Genomic DNA, 18,809 nt, shown 5'->3' on the forward strand with positions numbered 1-18,809 from the left:
GGTTTTAAACCTCCCAAGAAAAAAATCGCCACAATATAAACGTAATACTAGAGTTCTCAAAATTTCAACAAATATATTACGACAGACGTACCTATGATGGTTTTGAATATTCCACAATACAATCTGTGGAGGTTAAAAATCCTTGCAAATTGATTTAAAAACACTCATATATTAGTGTTTTTTATGTAGTAGTAGTGTGTATATATATATATATATATATATATATATGTGTGTGTGTGTGTGTGTGTTGACATGTAAAAATGATAAAAATAAAAATAAAATAAAAAATTGTATAAAAAGAAAGAAGATATTAAGTCAAATTTTTCGCAAAATACCCAAATTCTCAAGTATGGTCGTACCTTATACAATGGTGTCCTTATTCTAATTCAATATGTGATGATTTACTAAAAATAGTTGAATATATACTAAAAAGAATGGACTTTTTTTATCCTTGTTTAATTAGAACCTTAGGAAACAAAATTGCTTCTTTCTTAATTTTTCTACTCTTGTTATTCTTAGATCTCTCAAGTTTGTGTAGAATGACAAAAAAATAAGATTATTTTCTGTAAAATTATCTTTTACGAACAATTATTTGTCTCTACTTTGATCTAAAGAAAATATATCTTTTTGAGATAATTGTTCAATGGAAATTTATCTTACAAAAATATGTTAATCGCGTCAAACATAATAAAAATCAATATCATTATCTTAGTCATAAGATCCAATATAAAATTAATTTATATGTACAAAAAAATATAACAAAATAATTAATATCGCATCAAATATAATATAATTTATTATTATTATATGATATTAAAATATTTAAAAAGTGTACATAAAAAAATAATAAATAAATAAAAAACAGAATTTGAACTCGAAACAAAATATTCAATCTAACTATCGATATTTATCAATTAAATTAATTATTTAACATAACAAATTTAAACTTCACAGTATCTAATTTCTCAAAGACCACCGATTACCGGATGCAATTAAATCACACCACTTACCATTACAAACAAATTAACTATATTGGCGCTCAAGTTTTCTCTTTCCTTAGAGCAATTCTCATATAAAAAATATATATATGCAAAAAAGACAAACTATAGTGTTGCTTCGCACCGTATTTAAAATCGTGTTATTTCATTACAAAGCCATGGTCATATAGAATATATATAGACATGGCAAGTTGATCTATGATTATGGGAGGGCAAGTTACCGATTTGTTTGTTTGTAAATATTAGACGTCAACAACTAGATAGACGGTATGATTAAATTTGAAAAATAATAAATAAGTATCCAAATTTATCTGTCTTACAACACAAATTCTCCTTATTCAATAAACTATTTATGATAAATCAAAATAATAGAACTAGCAAAAAATATTATTTTAAAGACCACATAAACATGTATTTGGTAGAAAATTAAATAGATGAGAGAAATTAAAAAAAAAAAAAAAAGCGAAATATAATATTTGAATAATCTAATCTTAATCTAACGACATCATATTTAATATGTAAATGTGTGGATCCACTTAGATAAGTGAAGCAAAATATAATATAGAGAGGAGAAAAATAAATGTACAGTAATATTATAAATTAATGTTACATTATTAGATAATAATGACTATTGATTTAATCTTACAATTATAACTTTTATCGATTAATAACCATACCATTAATGCTTTAAGTTTTAATTATCGGTGTAGAAAGGTAAAGACGCATATCTATTATTAAAGTCGTAGAGAAATAGAAAGGGAAAGAAAACGTATATATATATATATATATATATGAGTGATGTTAGTTGCTAGTGAAATTGACTTAAAGCCCAACATAATAGATTATAGCTTTTGTCTTAACCGTAACTGCGGTCCTCCTCCCCATAAGGCAACAAACTTGTAAATATGTTTAACAAATAGAAATTTATTTTATTATTAAAATTAATTCAACTAATATTTTTAATAATTTGCACAATTCAAATGAAACAATTATAATGAAACGGTTAAAATACATCATAGTGAATATTTTATAATGTATAAATTTGTATCACAAAAACAAGTTTTCGAAACTAAGCCTTAGTCCTTAAAAATACACTATTTGTTATTCAAGATATACATAAACAAAAAATAAAATAAAAAGTTTATAGGAATTGAAAACAAAATTTACAGAAATGGAAAACATATTTAACTGAAAAAAAGAGTTAAAAAATGTAAACATATATAAATGTATGAAGAAATCAATATTTTTGTGAAACTAAGGCTCCACGCTTGATGGTTTTGAGGGTAAACATAATTTTATTTTGATAAAAAAACCTGCCTTAGTCCCCTCTAAATTCTAAAAAAAATAATTGACATAGTGGATAATAATTAGTAGACAAATCAAGTGTTAATTTGCATCATATATAGTTTTCCACAAACCAGTGTTTTACATAATGTCCGTTAGGTTATGAAGAATCCACATTTATTTCCAAAGATAAGTCCATAAACGTATATTGAATCCACACACATGATGAGTTAAATGGGTTTGATTTGCATATCTAAGTCATATATCCTATTCAATCACAAATTCTCCCAAAACAAAAATAGCGAATGAAATTATGCTAAAGTGGTATCTAAGTGGACCATAGTTGATATATGCCAAACCATGTTATTACACCATCAACCAATCAAACAAAGAAGTATATATCTAAAATCACAGTTGATTAATGATTCAATTAAGGAAAAAAGTTGATTAAATATGAGACATTAATTAAGCAATAAAAGTAGTAATAATAATTTAGAGTGATAGGAAGATGAAGATAAGATGCCAGCGGAGTAACCCCTGAGTGACTGAGCACACAGCTTCGAAATTACGATCTGAAATTTTGTAATGTACACTTGTAAGGTTTGACAGCTTGCAAATTTGGCACTAGCCTTTTTAGTGACCTATTACAGCCCCATCTTCACGTGACATGCTATCATAATCCCCTTTTGTTTGCATCTCAATTCTCATACTCCTCCATACTTTTTTTTTATAGGATCCGGCTTCAATGTTGTTGCTAATCATGCATGCACACAATATCGAAATTAAATACTTCCTAACTAATTGTGCTATTTTAAATTATATAATTAAAATAAGTAGATTTTGAACCGTCATAGGAAAGATGATGTCCTGAATGTATGAATGTGTAGACTTCCATAAATTTAAGAGTCTGCATGTTGAATGAGATAAGACATTGAGACATCTCTCACCTGATACCAAGTCATCGTTGTCGATTTTGTAATGATGAATTAGACATAATATAAAATTCAATACAATGTCAGAGTCTATCTGATATATATTGGTTGATCTACTATCGGGTAACTGGTATCATACTATATGGGTCACACTTCATATATATGTCCACGCATAAGTGTTGATGGACGTGTGTTAAGAATCTCGCATTGGATATAGATTGAGTTTAGACATAAATTTATAAACGTGAGACATAGTATTCACCTTAATTACAAGTTGATTTTGCAAAAATGTATTGACACAATATAAAAATGAGTTATATTATTTAGTACGAAACAAATATTTAAAGAAACACAAGAACAATTAATTGTCAATTTATTAAAGATGGATCAAATAGTCACCTTCATATTTAGTGAAAAACATAAGAGAGAAAATAAAAATAAAAATAAAAAACTAATTCCAAAATTTCAAATTTCTTTATTACTTTCACTTTCTTACCATTCAAGATTAATATAAGACATAAATGTCCGACAAAAATACTTAAATTTATCAACCAAGAAAGTCTCCAAATCCACAATGAAATTTGAAGACCAATACTTAGCAAGTAATTAACCAAGCTAATTAAGATTCACCTGATTCCTATTTCCTATATATCATCTCACTCCTTCCCTTACAATCTCCACTACCATCACACTAGTCTACTAAATCCTAGTTTCCTTTATCAGTCTTTCTCTTTGTAACACCAACAAAGAGAGATGGAGTCCTCATCAACACCAAAATTCTATGCTTACATAATCATTTGCATGCTCTTCATCTCTTCAGCCACACCAATTCTTGGTTGTGGCTATTGTGGTGGAGGAAAACCACCTAAAAAACACAAACCAGTTAAAAAACCAATTGTGAAACCACCAGTGACAACTCCAACTCCACCCATCACAGTCCCTCCAACTTTACCTATTCCACCAATTGTGAAACCACCAATTTCAATACCACCAATAACAATTCCACCAACTTTGCCTATTCCTCCAATTGTGAAACCACCAATAGCAATTCCACCAACTTTGCCTATTCCTCCAATTGTACCAACTTTGCCACTACCTCCAATTGTGAAACCACCAATAACAATTCCACCAAGTTTACCAATCCCTCCAATTCCAGGACTCCCTCCAATTCCAGGAATCCCTCCAGTTCTTAACCCACCAAGCAAAGGAGGAAGCACACCTTCTTCTCCAAAAAGTCCTTGTCCACCATCAACAACACCTTCAACAAACACATGTCCAATTAACACTTTGAAATTAGGTGCTTGTGTTGATTTACTAGGTGGATTGGTTCACATTGGTGTTGGTGACCCTGTTGTCAATCAATGTTGTCCTGTTCTTCAAGGACTTGTTGAACTTGAAGCTGCTGCTTGTCTTTGCACTACTCTTAAGCTTAAGCTTCTTAACCTTAACATTTATGTTCCACTTGCTCTTCAGCTTCTTTTGGCTTGTGGAAAAACTCCTCCTCCTGGTTACACTTGTTCTCTCTAAAAAACCAGTTAAGTTCACTCTTCTTCTAAACCCTACTTCATGTTTTTTTAGTTGCATTTTTAAAAATCTTTTTTTTTAGAGATAAATATAAATATTTCTAGTTTCTACTGTTTATAATATTGCATGCATGTGAATTGATTTGAATTATAAGAGATTCATTAAACAAGTAGTATTCAGAGACTTGAACTTTGATCTTATGTACGGAGAAAATATATTAAAGGTCTAAAAAGTTTTTTAATAGACATTTAAAAAGTATTCAAATGTATTAGAAAAATGCATGCATGGTTATATGTTTATTTTGCTTTCATCTATTTTGGGAAGCTTAAAAATCCCATGCATCATAATTTAAAAAAAAAAACTAGAACATAAATATTTATTTATAAATATAAGAATAAGAATGATTGGAATATAAGCTTAAAAAGATTGGAGATGAATTTGTCTAGAGCACAAGCAAAAATAATTGTCCGGAAACAACAACTTAAAAAAGGAAAGTAGAACAGTAATTCAGCACAGTAAGTGTAGTTTGTCTATGTGATTTGATGTGATGTGATGTGATGTGAGATAGGAAAAAGAGGGATCCGAATTTCTAGCGGTAGGAGCAGCATGTACAATTCCCGTACTTAATTTCAACTTACACGGTTTATATTATATATTAATATAATCACTTTTTGTAATTATTGATTTTTATTCGACCATTTATTATCTTTTATATTTCAATCTAATTTACTTTTACAAAACTAGTTAGTAAGGTAAGTGATATATTTCGTAGACTTGTTTCAAATTTTATCTTTAATTTGAAATTTAAATTTTTTTCAATATGATTGATATTAAAAATATTTTTCTTTACAATAGGGAATCCAATTTTAGAAAAGGAAAAAAAAAAGCAAGAGAACGAATTGGAAAACAAGATTGAGAAGTAGAAAAGTTTTAAAAAATCGTTAAAAAATATTGTAAAATTTATTTATTGTTAAAATTTACTAAAAATAATAAAATTCAATTTTGAACTAAGATCATATTAAACAATTTAATATATGGTTTTGAATAATAAACTATAGTACTCAATCCAGTTAGAAAAAATTGTTTCAAAATTGAATTAAATAGATGAAAGGTAATTAGTTAAGATAGAAGGTGGTATATTTTTGCAAGATGAGTTATTCAATTATTTACGATTATGAAGTCGTTGTCAGGCAAAGAAAGTAGAGCACATGGAATTATATATGGATGCGTGATTTATGTTTTATATTTCCTATATATTGTCCTTTTTTGTACCCGTGAACTTTGAAGTCTTTGTCTCATTGCATGTCACGGTCTAATGTTTTGCAGGTGAATGAATGGATTGAGGAATATATGGTCGAAATTGACATGAGAGGATGTCGAGCCATGCAATCTATTTCTCTCTCTCTCTCTTGATTGGAATTGCTGTTGTTTGTTTGGTTTTTAATTATTTGTAAAACCATTTGATTTTAATTGAGATTGTTGCATGTATGTTTAATCCTAGGCAAGTAAAGTTGCAGCAAACATGCTTCTATGTAACCTTTTAAAATTATTCATTTTATTTGTGTTTTTTATGGTATTAGATTCGTATTATTATGCTCTATTATAAAAACTCTGTGATTTTCTGTATCAATTTTGTTATATCAATATTTTAAATTTTTTTTAAAAATAAAACAAAATCATTCAAAAAAATATAAATTTGGAAAAATGTATAAATATAAAGGTATAATTTCCTAAATTATATAATCTAATAGAAGAAGAGGAGATAATAAAGAAATATTATTTTCTCATATAAGTTTAAAAAAAGATTAAACTTTAAGAGAGAGAAAATGAAAGCAAAGATGTGCATTTGCAAATGAAAGAAGAGTTACATGCTAAATTTTGGAGGATATATTTGCAATTACCCAATTTAACTTGTTATAATTTTAAGCTATTATTTAATGACAAAATTAGTAAGAGAAACGTGGCTGAACATGATTAATTGGTCCCACCTCATTTGAGTAATTTAATCCAAAAATTTTAAATGGGTAAAAGAATTTACCTACTATTATGGTTATTTATATCATTATTTCAATTGGTTATAAATATATGCAAATATTATTAATAATTTTCATTATTTGTAAAAATAATTTTATTTAACATCTAAAAAGTAGGTTTTTGAAAAATATAACTTTTTATTATTTTAAAAATATATAATTTACTTTTAAAATAAAAAATAATTTCGACTTTATAATATATTTGTTGATAATGTTAATAAAAGGGATGGTGGCTGGAGGTTACCTCCAGTGACCAGGTGAGAGCAGTGTTGACAGGTGATTGACCGTGGCAACTGTGGTAGGAGTGGGATAAAAATAGGTTAGGCCGTTCGGGCCTATAGTTTGTTTTATTTATGGTATGATTCTCACTTATTTAATAAAAATATTAGACTCAAAATATTTTTAAAGTTTATTTATTTAAATAGGTCAATTTATAAAAAAAAGCCTATTATGTTAGCCTATATATATTTTATTAATTATTAATGTTATTTTTTATTATTATTTATTAATAATATTATTTCCTATTTTAAAATATATCAATTAGACAATTACTCGGTATTTCATATTTGGTAGTCGTTCTATATTCGGCAGCGATTCCATATTCAGTCGCGATTCTATATTTGATAATTGTTTCATATTTGGTAGTCGTTCAAATAGGCAATCACTCATTAGTTGTTTTATATTTGTTTGAGAGGTAATAATTGGTGCATTTATTTCAGAAAAAAATTTATTATTTAAAACCAAAAATTAATTTTTAGGGTTTAAATCGTGTTTGTTTCAGATTTTTCTAAAATCATTTTTTGTTATATATATATATATATATATATATATATATATATGTAAAATATAACATTTAAATTTATTAATGTTAATGGTTTTGACTAGGCTTTCAAGTTAGACCAGACTTTTAAAAATGTCAGGTCATGTCTGAAAAAAAGTTTATGATATGTTATAGATCAGGCTTAGCTCAAAAAATTAATTGTAGGTAGACCTTTTAAAGTCTGGTATGGTCAGACAATTCCCTCCCTTAGTGGCTAGTGACGATCAATAGTGGTGGTGTATTTTATTTATTATTTTAGTAACTAAAAAATAATTACAATAATTCTTTTATTTTTATAAAGATTATTTATTAATAAAAATGGATTGTAATCCATTGAATTTTTCATTTATAAAAAGAAATGATTAATTGAATGTTTAGAAAAATATCGGATGAATTGGATATATAGATTAAATTGCCACCCTTACTTAAACATTAGAAAAGACTTATTAAATCCCTCACAGTAGAAATCACCTCAAATGACTTTTAAAAAAATATTTATAAAGTTATTTATTATAGTTAATTTTAAATTTGTTTGATATGCTTTGTAGATCGAAACAAAGTTTAAATCAACTCAACAATAAAAACAAATATAAGATATAAAAAATATAAAAATATTAACTACAAATAAAATACTTTAAATAACATCACTTGAAAAATTTACATCACCGCTTTTAAAGATAAATTAGTAATTATATGACTTACCTTTTTCTTTCTTAATTTTTTTTTTACTTTTCTTTTCTGTACTTTTTTAATTTGTTTGTATTTTGTTACTTCAGATACTTTTTCCTCTCTTCTGCACTCTCATTTTTTAACTTCAAATTTAAAATTCAAAATATCTATATTCAACCTCTCATTATTTCTTTCTCCATCATTCTTTTTTCCTGTCTATTTCTTCTCTAACTCTTTAGAATATTTCTTTTAGTAAATAACATATCTTCTTATGTATGATTAGTGTAACTTAACAAAGAATTTGATTTAAGTTTATAATATATTTAATTAATTAAATCCATTTTAATTCATTAAATCCATTTTAATTCATTAAATCCATTTTAATTCATTAAAATTTAAAATCATACAACAATTCTCTGCAATGTAGTGCAATAAATAAATAAATATTTACATAAATTAAAATTTCATATATTTATTATTTGTACATAAAATCTAAAAATAATAATATTTTTTTACATATTATGATTTTGTTAACCTGTATCAAATTTTAATCGATAAAGATAGAACAAGTCAATTTAATTCAATTTTTTTATGAGAAAAAAACATAACCAATTAATAATATATGATTTGGTTCAAGTTTTGCAATAGTTTGTCATAAAATTCAAACAAAGCTAAACTTACAAATAATATTTTTTTGTAAAAATAATATAATGGACAAATGTTTCCATGAATTAATAAATTAAAAATTAAATATATATTTTATAGCAGTGTATTTTTTTAATGTCTTTTATATAAAAATTTGAAAAATATTATAATACATTAACTATAATTAATTTTTTGTATAAATCATATACAGTGGACAAATAGTTGTCACTTATCAATTAGTTTTTGTATTCAAATCAATTAGTTAAAAGATAAAATATATTACAAACCAAAAAAGGATAAAATATATTTTATTAATAGTATGCCTCTTAAATATCCTTAAGATTAAAAAAATTGAAGAAAATTATGAACAATAATTCTGAACTTGGAGGAAGAATTATGATTGGTGACACTTCATTCAGGTAATGCCCAACTTTTTTAAATGGATAAATAACAATTTACTGATAATATTTTATAAAAAAATTAAAGAAAAAACTTATTAATGAAAATGATATTAATAGTCAGTTTACAATTGCCTGAAGAGAATTTAAATTTGGTAGTTTGAGATAATAAAATTAAGCTCGTACCTTAAGGTAACAAGTATTGCGAGTAGTGTTTTAAATTGGTTGTTATTTGATCATATCAAACTTCAATGAAGGTAGAGTTTGGCAAAAACAAAGTCACGAAGTAAGTCAGGTTTGGATACGTGTCATAGAAGTTGTAGGGCAATAATAGTTGAGGGTGCAAACGGCAATAGCAATAAATGTAATATTGACGTCTCAATTTTCTTTTCAGCAAAATAAGGTTGGTTTTGCTGTTTAGCCTTGTGCATTTGAGTAAATGCATTGAGCATGGTATTTTTGTGCTTGCAGAAACAACATAACGGTTTTCTCCTATGTGTTTTAGTTGATAAAGGAGAAGCGAGTGGACTTTTATTCGATATCAAGTAGGTGTTTGATTTCAAATTAAAAATTTGAGTTAGATTTAAAAAAGGTGATAGAAAATTTCAATAGTTAAATTAGAAAAATATCGGATTTCGGTGTTATTATTCAAGAATTTAGACTTTTCTTATCTTTTCATATTACAAACTCTTGTGTTCGAATTTATTGGAGGACGAATCAATGAGATTGGTCATCAGTTAGTTGGGACAAACACATCCTCAGTTACTTTCTATATTTATATATTTATGTGGATATTCTAACATATATTGAGGAATTAATTATTAATGAAATGGCTTAATTTTGGATTTGTAAATAAATAAAAAATAACATCAGTGGATGGTAATGGGGATGGATTCCCTTTGTCGAAATTTTCTCATGTGATATAATCCACTCACAAGTACTTTATCTCTTTGATTTTTAAACCCTCTTCCACCTTTTATTTTAGTGTGACTAAGACTCCACTTGACTCTCGATTAATCGGAGAGGTTTCGGTCCAGGAGGTATCCTACCGTGACAAATTGATAATTTGCATGATTAAGATTGCATGAACCCACACGGTACAGTACGAGAGTGTTTCAATTCGACAATGTATAAACTACGAACTCTTTTGCTTTGATATAGATCTGCGTTCATTTTAATCACCGACAAAACAAACAGGTGCAATAAGCGTAGTATTAGAGGTGTTGAATGACAGTTGAGTGTGTAGGCAACGGTGACTGTGGTGGAGGGTGCCGGTCATAACTTTATACTAAATTCGAAGGTCCCCAAAAAATAATTCGAGTAAAAATGGGCATTTCAATCCAAGTGATAAAAGGTATAAAAAGAAAAATTCATAAACAGTAATAGTTCATTGTATTTTGATTCTCTCCTTGCAATGTCTCCTGCCTCAAAATCAGTAAAGGCCCTATGCAAGATTGCACAGAAGAAAAGAAAAGGGCATCCATGATATTGCTATATACGCAATAACCTACATAGCAAACAGCAACGGAGAAAACACGCAAGATACATATATTCATATGGATAATAGCATCCATGGAGACAAATAATTTTAGAAAGAGCGAGCTCTCTCCGATTAAAAATGGAATTCCAAAACAACTATCCACTTTTCAGTTTTCTCAATATAAGCACATGACCTGTATTCTTGAATATCAACTAAATTAGCCTCTAGAAAGTAAAAACACAATCCGAATCAGATCTACACCTCAAATTTCAAAGGTGGGAACTAACACTAACCAAAACACAGCTTCCACCTGTAACTGACCCCTAAATTTGAGAACTATAAGGACAACGAATCACAAAAAAAAAAAAAAAAAAAAATTATTCCTGAATTGAACTTATATATGTTACAAATGCTATGGAAGGATTAAGCTACCTGCTAACTAACGCTGAGAGGTGGGCCAGGCACAATGATAAGACCATGCATACAACACTCAAGAAGATTTATTTGAAGTTGTTTCACTGGGCAGGAACCTAATACGGCTACAGCTTTTTAGTCTGGCTAGAGCTTCCTGTGGCTTACCAAGCAAGAGATCCACATAAACTGCAGTCAATGTAGCTTCTGGGCTGTTCGGTAATATGGACAATGCCTGTGTAACCAATATATTGGCTTTCTCAAATTCACCCTGCATTGCAGACATTGCGGCAAAGTTTGCATAAATTGCTGCTCGTGCTTCCTCTGGCTTGAGGAAAATGATACTTTGAGTGTCCTGGAGAGAAGAATTCTTGGCAGCAGTGGATCCTCCATTTACCTCTTCAAATTCAACAGCCCTCTCCACTACCCTTTTCTCACAGTCCTCTTGGCTGAATGGCAATTCAACATTGTTTCCTCCAGACAAATAATATGATAAGAGCTCAGCAGCTTCCTTTGGTCTGTTCAGCAAGCAAAGAGCCTCTGCCGCATAAACATGGCCTAGAAAGATGTAAATTCTGGAACATTCTGGAAGTTCTAAAAGAGATTTTGCAGCTGACAGAGCCTTCACAGGATTGTCCAATTCCAGCTCCACATATGCTAAATTAGCAAGAACAGCTTGCTTGACCAATTGATTTTCTCTTCTACAGAGATCTTCATAATATGAGAGGGAGTTCTGAAAGAGTTCCTGACTAGCTCCTCCCTTCTGCTCTTTTGTGTCCCCATTTGAATTTACCTGACCTAAACCTACTGCTACTGAAAATGCCTTTGAATCAATGCCGTGCAAGTTTTTACGATTTGAATTCTTTGAAAGCGGCACTTCACTTGTATCGTTTTCTACAGAAGAATTAGAGGGCAAACTAGACTTCAAACGATTTGTGCTGTAGGAGTCCAGCAAGTGCAGAGCATTCAAGAGGCACTGCCGAGCAAGGGAAATAGATAACTTCAGCCGCCCATCTTCACTAGGACAACAATCATTCCCTTTTGAGGAGTCCACTTGTCCATTACCTGGAATTTGATCTTTCACAACAAGTTGCCTCCATTTTTCAAACCCAACAACGCAAACTCCAACCTCCAACTTCTCTGAAGGAACCCGACATGATTTGATTAGGCCCTTTTCCAAAGCCATCAGACAGCATTCTGAGAGTCGGAGCCACAAGAGAGGCTGTCTGTAGAAGACCGAACTTGCCTTCTCGAAACATCGAGCCGCAAGTATTGGCTTTCCACAAGCCAAGTGCTGCACACCACAGTTATAAATTATAAGGAAAGAATTATCCTTCGAGAAAGTGGTCAGCTTTAATTGTTGCTCCTTTCGCAAGGACGAACAATCAGTTAGTGCCTTTGAGAAGAAAAATGAGGCCGTCTGATATTTCCCGAGCTGATAATAAATGCAACCAAGATTGTTGTTAAAAATGATTGAAAACTCTGTGTCTGTCCTATTATTACTTGATGCCATCAATAGCTTTATTGCCTTGCGGTGGTTACCACGAGCATATTCTAGTTGAGATTTCAAAAGAAGAGCCATGGATGAATCTCTTCCACGTGCGATGTTCATAGCCAGTTTGACTTCTCGTTTTGCAAGCTTCAGGTTCCTAGTACTAAGCAGAAACCGAACCTTGTAAAGTTGCAACTTAAGCTTTAAATCAACAGTAGAAAACTTATCAACCAAAGCCCGCGAAAGATCATTTGAAGAAGGGCCCATTGACCTGGCTAAACTTTGTCCACCCATATCCAAAATCATGGCTTCATAATCAAGCGCATCTTCAGACAAAGTTCTGGATAGATGATTTTCAGGTGCATTAACACTTGACCCTAAATCCGAACTGGATGGATCAGCAGATTCGCTAATGGTGACAGGTGCAGACTTTGTGATTAGATTTGCAGATTGTTGCTGTGCAGTATTCCCATTGTCACCTTGACTCGCATTACCAACAGCAAATGCTCTTTCCAGATAAGTCAACACATCCTAAACAAACAGATCCAGCTCAGAACAGTGCACTTGTACAATTAGAGAAGCTATAAAAACGAGGGGAAAAATGAAATCTCTTGAGCCATTAACTAAAAAATTAAGACAGAAAGAGACTGCAACCAAGAGATTGCAAGAATATATGTCAACTGCCAATAAAGTTTTAAATCATCATTAATAAAAACAAACAAATCAAGTAAACCCAACTTTGTATAACACTTTCAGCTTAATCACATTAATAGAAATGGAGCAGAATTTACAAAATGACTCTCGTTTTAGCTCCTGATATATCCTTGTCTTTTTTACACTGATAAGGCACCAAAATCGGAATAGAAGAAAACCTAGAAGAATGAATTGATAACTCTCTTAATAGATGATTTCCTTCATCTTCTCTACAAGATGAATAAAACAGTTAAGCAAATGACAATGGAATGGAGATATGCTCCTTGCAAAATGATCAATAACAAACAGTAAAAGGGAAATCCAATTCTAAGAGAGGACCAACTCCTCTACCCAAACCACCCAAACCAATTGCAAATTTCCAGATATCCCAAGTAAAAAAAAAAATCTAATACACGCACAAGATGTGAAAATTGTGGTTGGCAACAATGCATTAAGCAACAAACCTTGCAAATTGCAATCATTAAAACGTAAACCAGCTAATAAAATCATGGCACAGAACTTACAGCTGATTTAGATGCATCTTGGCAAGCAAGGCTAGCATCAAGCAGAAGAAGACAAACATGCAGGGCCGTTGTCTGCTATAGGAAAGAGAACATGGAGAAAGGGGCAAACTACAGCTGTCAACACCCTATTGTGATTATTAAAAGAAAATAACGTCAAATAGTATATGACAATGACATACCTCATCTATGGGTTCAATCTTTTGAAATAGGGGTTCTAAAATTGATACCGTCTTTGCATATTCATGAAGATGGAACCAGATGACGGCCTAGAGAGATTGAATTAACAAAAATCACATCAAGAAATATATTAAAGTTACAAATATAATCAAAACAACAATTGAGAAAACTAAATGAAATTAATATAAGAATAAAAATGAACATACAATATTCAGCCTAGCGATAGAAGAGTCAAATTCATCTGTATGCAACTGCAGTGCCGAGGTATTGCTGCCTTTGGATCCCAAAGTAACTTTATTTCCAACACTGTTAACTGATTCTCCTTGATCCCCAGAAGTCAGGGTATGCTCTTCACTTTTTCTCTGAATAAACTCCCAAAGAAAAAAAGGATAAGTACAAAATTTTGATTAAGCTTAAGCTGCAAATTCATCTGTATGTTGATTAAGCTTACAAATAAATGGAGATGAGAGCTTAAGCTGCAATTTAATAGATCCTAAACCACATTAAGTTGATTTCAAAATGTTGTATTTGAATGTCATTACCACTTGATCCTTTCATTGAGGGAAAACCATGACAGATACGATAACATACAAGTCTACATACTTTAGCCATATAAACAAGACTTCCCTATCTTCTGCACCAACTTTTACTTGATATACATTCAAAGAGGAAATTTTATTCCACTCTCTTCCACTAGTATTTCCTAACTTGTAATATTATCTTTAAGGTGATGTGCATATATATTTTCCTCCTTTGAGTAAACCATAAGAGACCCGGAAGAAGGAATTTGAACGATAAAATGACACCAACCACAGTATACTAAGTACAACAGGTAGTGAAAATGAAATCTTATATGTATTCTTATTCAAATGAAAGAAATCAAATTCACTGATTAAAATAATGAGAAACTATCAATAACAAACAAGGCCTTCATCAATTTAAAACACTCATTCCATCAACTGAAGCTATGTGCCAATTTGGAAATTAATCGACCTCAAAATATTTTCATGAACAGGTATATCAAAGGCTTGGAGGTTACCCATATTTTTAGTTTAAAAAATCCCAAATTATGACCTAGGTCTGTCTTCATTTCAAGTTTTCTGTCACGATCTCAACTGGTGTCAGTGTCATTTAATTCCACTTTTCTAATACATAATGGTAAAAAAATGGTTTCCCCCAATTACCAACCATGAAAAACAAAAGTTGTTGCAAAATTAAAATTTCACAAATTTTAAAAGAATATTAATACATATAAAAATAACATACCTTTATGTTATTGATTACTTCAAGTAACTTTTTGGGATCAGAACAACCATCTCGAAAGAATTCTGCAATAGCTATATTATGAAGGACCTGAAATATTTGGGAACATTAAGACTTAGAAAAAGGGATTGTCGTAGACAACATCATAAAATACACATCATGAAGATAACCCAAATCTTGATGGGTTATGTTAACTCAAGAACCCATCAAACCATTGTTCTCTTGTGCTCTTAACAAGCTTGAATATGAATGATAAAGAATTTCATTGTTCAATAAACATAATTGATGTTGCAAATACCATCCCCAAACGTAATGACAGATTGAATATTTAGAATTTTTAGTCATAGACTTGGATGACATACTTGATATATAGAGAGCACAAACATCCGATCCATAAATTCTAAAACACATTTATGCTCGCAAACAACCAAACAAACAAATGATGAGTCCATTTAATTGCATCCAAAACAGTCGCTTTTGCAGGTATACTTACTCCAAGGTTCCTTCAAATATTTGAATTTTATTCACATCATATGACATACCTCATTATCCACCGTGAGAATACCAAAAGACATAAGAAAGGACTATACACTCAGAGCCAAAAGGCCCAAAACATTTCAAAGCCTAAATATGTGAAGTATGTGCACAATCTGAACCAATCAGCAAGTGAAAAGTTACACTGCAACCAAGATATTATTATCACATGACTTGCATGGAGATAGGTAAATAGTGTGCGGGCATAATTTGTGCAAATATCATTACTCGACTTACTACATTTGACTTAAGATACAAATATACCGAAAATAAAGTTGCGTTAGAGTCGAGAACCGAAACTAACAACACGACAAAATACCCCCAACTGGTAGAAATTGTCCTTATCAAGAAAATGAGCTCAAAATCCCTCTTGTGGCACGATCATCAGATCATTCAAACTTTCTATACCGGGATCCACAACATCCATTTCATCTCCGATCTAATAAATTTTTCCTTATGCTACCTGTTATTACTTGCATCACATCACACAGCGCAAATGCATTCCCGCAAGCATCTGCTCAAAGCAGCTTGTAACAAACTTATCCAGCTTGAATTTGCACATAAGTTCGTATTAAAAGATGAACTTATGCGCATTTAACATCTACAGCCACAGAAAACTAAACTGCAAGTGCTTACTAGAAAATGAATTCAAGAAGCATAATGAAATTCAATAAAATAATTAAACCAATCACTTGAAGAATATCAATTAGAGTAAAAAAGAAGAAAGAAAAAAAAAACTAGCACAAAGCGAATAATCGACTAGAAAAAAACAACAAGCATCGAGCATTTCTTGCAGATAAGAAAAACAACATCGGAGCGATCAGTATCGAAAGCTACAAAGCAAAAAGGTGAAATGAATTTCATTACCTTTGGATCGTTCGGTTTCTGCTCCAAAAGTTGATGCAAAAGCTCGAGGCATTCATCGAAGTTACCAGATTGATAATGCATAGCGGCTTCTTTAGCCATAGCGACGGTGATAGTGAGTCCTCCGTCTTCGAGTTCGGTGGTGGCGGTTGATGACGGAGAAGACGGTGTCAAATCTCGAGATTCCATAGCGAGATCGAGTAATCAGAATAGAGAAATCGTATTGTGAAAGGGTTTTGGGGAAGAGAGAGAGAGAGAAGAGCCCTAAAATTGAGTGAGGAGAAAAGTGAAGTGAAATGAAATGAAAATGAATCTGAATTTCAATTACATTTAAAAATCGAAGTTAAAGGAAAAGCATGTTTGAAGAGAAAAACCCTTGCTCTTTATTTTTTGCTAGCTTGGATAGAGATGAGTGTGAGCCGAAGATTGAAGTGAAATGAAAACCTATACGCCGAATCGGGGATGGTTCAGATAGAAAGAGAGTGGAAGTTTATTTTCCTTTTACTTTTTTTATTTATTTATAAATAAATAATAATAACCCATAAATGAAATGAAATTTCTTTAATCAAAAAACGAAATTGCTCCATTTTTTATAAAAATTAAAATTATCTCATCTTCTCAATCCGCTGCGACGTTCCAAAAATAAACATAAAATATGGAGACATCAAATTGCGTTACCCAAACAATAAAATTGATAAGTGGTTACGTACGACTCCTGTCGCAATTTATAACCATATCAATCAAATTTTCACAAAATAAATCTTGCACGATAACACAAATATTTTTGAAGCAATTCTAATAAGAATTTACGGTGAGAAACACACAAACGTTCATGGGCCAGTGTTTTATACAATCAATCAAACTTTGAATTATCATGTTACTACTATCATTTTTTTAATAAACATTAGAGTTGAGATCATCATTTATTTCTAAAAAAAAAAGTAGAGAGTTATATTTCTGTAATTTTATGCGTAAAAAGTTAATAGATATTTAATGTAAGTCACATGTTTTCAAGATGTGTTTCAATATACAAATAAAATTATTTACAAATGAAAAATATCACAACTTCCTTAATAACTATTGTCTGGATTTAGATTCTCTCGAATAGAAGTTTTCTCTATTTTTTTTCAATGACGATTTTAGGGGACATTAAAATCAATACATGGATTGAATTTCATAAGAGACTCTAATCCGAATAGAAGTTTTCTCAATTTTTTTTCAATGAGGATTTTAGGGGACATTAAAATCAATACATGGATTGAGTTTCATAAGAGACTCTAACCCAAACCATCAAAATTGTCGTGTTTTTAGCAGAAGATTATGTGTTGTCTTCTATGGTTAATACCTAAATCATGCGTTTTATATGAGGTTAGTTTATTTTCTCACATAATCCTTAACTTTTGTAGTTCAATCCTATATTAATTACTTTGTAAGAAAATATAAACTATATAGTATTTGCATAGACATTTACGTAGGTTCAAATATGAAATTTTCAACTTCTCTACAATTAGTGTATGAATTTCACCGCTATACTTTTTTTTTAAATGTAATTAATATTGTGGAAGATGGAGATTAGGAGAAGTGGTATCTTTGGTTGTTTTACCAATATTACTGAGTCCAACCTTTTGTGTTAAAAAATAATTATCCGTTTGCATTTGTTTCTTTTTCTTTATTCTTAAATATAGGATTTTGTTTAAGGTCTTTATCCATAAAGATACATGTTGTCTCCATGTGAAATGATATATTTTTCTTTGCGAGTGGAGTTTGTGTTTTTATTTGTTTTTGAATTGATTGGTTCGCTAAATTAGTGAGAATACAACATGATTGTTTATGCGGTCTTTTAAATTACTTTACTGTAATAAGTTAATCCTTTTAAAAAAATTAAACAACTATTTTATCTCTTTTAACTTAACATTGTCGACTTTTTATAATTTTCATTACAAGAATGTCTATGAAGTGAGTTGAAACAACAACATCAACAAAATTATACAAAATAAATGGTTTCAATAAATTAAAAAAATAATGGGTTTAAATAATCCAATTAACGGGATAAATTTTGTTCATAGAG

The 18,809-nt window shown here is 30.2% G+C and overlaps 2 protein-coding genes across 5 annotated transcripts; one reads left to right on the top strand and one right to left on the bottom strand.

Moving 5' to 3' along the window:
* The first annotated feature begins 3,754 nt into the window (after positions 1 to 3,754).
* On the top strand, positions 3,755 to 6,317 carry LOC101496585 (uncharacterized). The gene is made up of 2 exons (XM_004508400.3): positions 3,755 to 4,748; positions 6,065 to 6,317. Exon 1 carries the CDS (start codon positions 3,968 to 3,970, stop codon positions 4,739 to 4,741), a length of 774 nt encoding a protein of 257 aa, XP_004508457.1. The 5' UTR covers positions 3,755 to 3,967; the 3' UTR covers positions 4,742 to 4,748; positions 6,065 to 6,317.
* Positions 6,318 to 10,830: 4,513 nt separating this feature from the next.
* Positions 10,831 to 17,227, bottom strand: LOC101496909 (uncharacterized). Of its 4 annotated transcripts, none has more exons than XM_073363380.1 (6): positions 16,745 to 17,227; positions 15,347 to 15,433; positions 14,287 to 14,451; positions 14,083 to 14,169; positions 13,904 to 13,975; positions 10,831 to 13,217 (listed from the first exon to the last, which is right to left on the bottom strand). In XM_073363380.1, exons 1-6 carry the CDS (start codon positions 16,928 to 16,930, stop codon positions 11,274 to 11,276), a joined length of 2,541 nt encoding a protein of 846 aa, XP_073219481.1. In that variant the 5' UTR covers positions 16,931 to 17,227; the 3' UTR covers positions 10,831 to 11,273. The 4 variants fall into 4 exon arrangements, with proteins under 4 accessions (XP_073219481.1, XP_073219480.1, XP_004508459.1 ...); XM_073363379.1 differs by having other exon boundaries at positions 13,904 to 13,978; XM_004508402.4 differs by having other exon boundaries at positions 14,287 to 14,442; positions 16,745 to 17,226.
* Positions 17,228 to 18,809: the final 1,582 nt, after the last annotated feature.

Source organism: Cicer arietinum, chromosome 7, assembly GCF_000331145.2.
Source record: "Cicer arietinum cultivar CDC Frontier isolate Library 1 chromosome 7, Cicar.CDCFrontier_v2.0, whole genome shotgun sequence".
Lineage (NCBI taxonomy): Eukaryota > Viridiplantae > Streptophyta > Magnoliopsida > Fabales > Fabaceae > Cicer > Cicer arietinum.

What these genes read in the sequence shown, in the direction of transcription:
- LOC101496585 (XM_004508400.3), top strand. Translation starts at nt 3,968, where the DNA reads ATGGAGTCCTCATCAACACCAAAATTCTATGCTTACATAATCATTTGC.
- LOC101496909 (XM_073363379.1), bottom strand. Translation starts at nt 16,930, where the DNA reads ATGGAATCTCGAGATTTGACACCGTCTTCTCCGTCATCAACCGCCACC. An exon ending in AGAAACCGAACGATCCAAAG is followed by an intron (nt 15,434 to 16,744) that starts GTAATGAAATTC and finishes CAAATATTTCAG; the next exon opens with GTCCTTCATAATATAGCTAT. An exon ending in AGATTGAACCCATAGATGAG is followed by an intron (nt 13,979 to 14,082) that starts GTATGTCATTGT and finishes TCTTTCCTATAG; the next exon opens with CAGACAACGGCCCTGCATGT.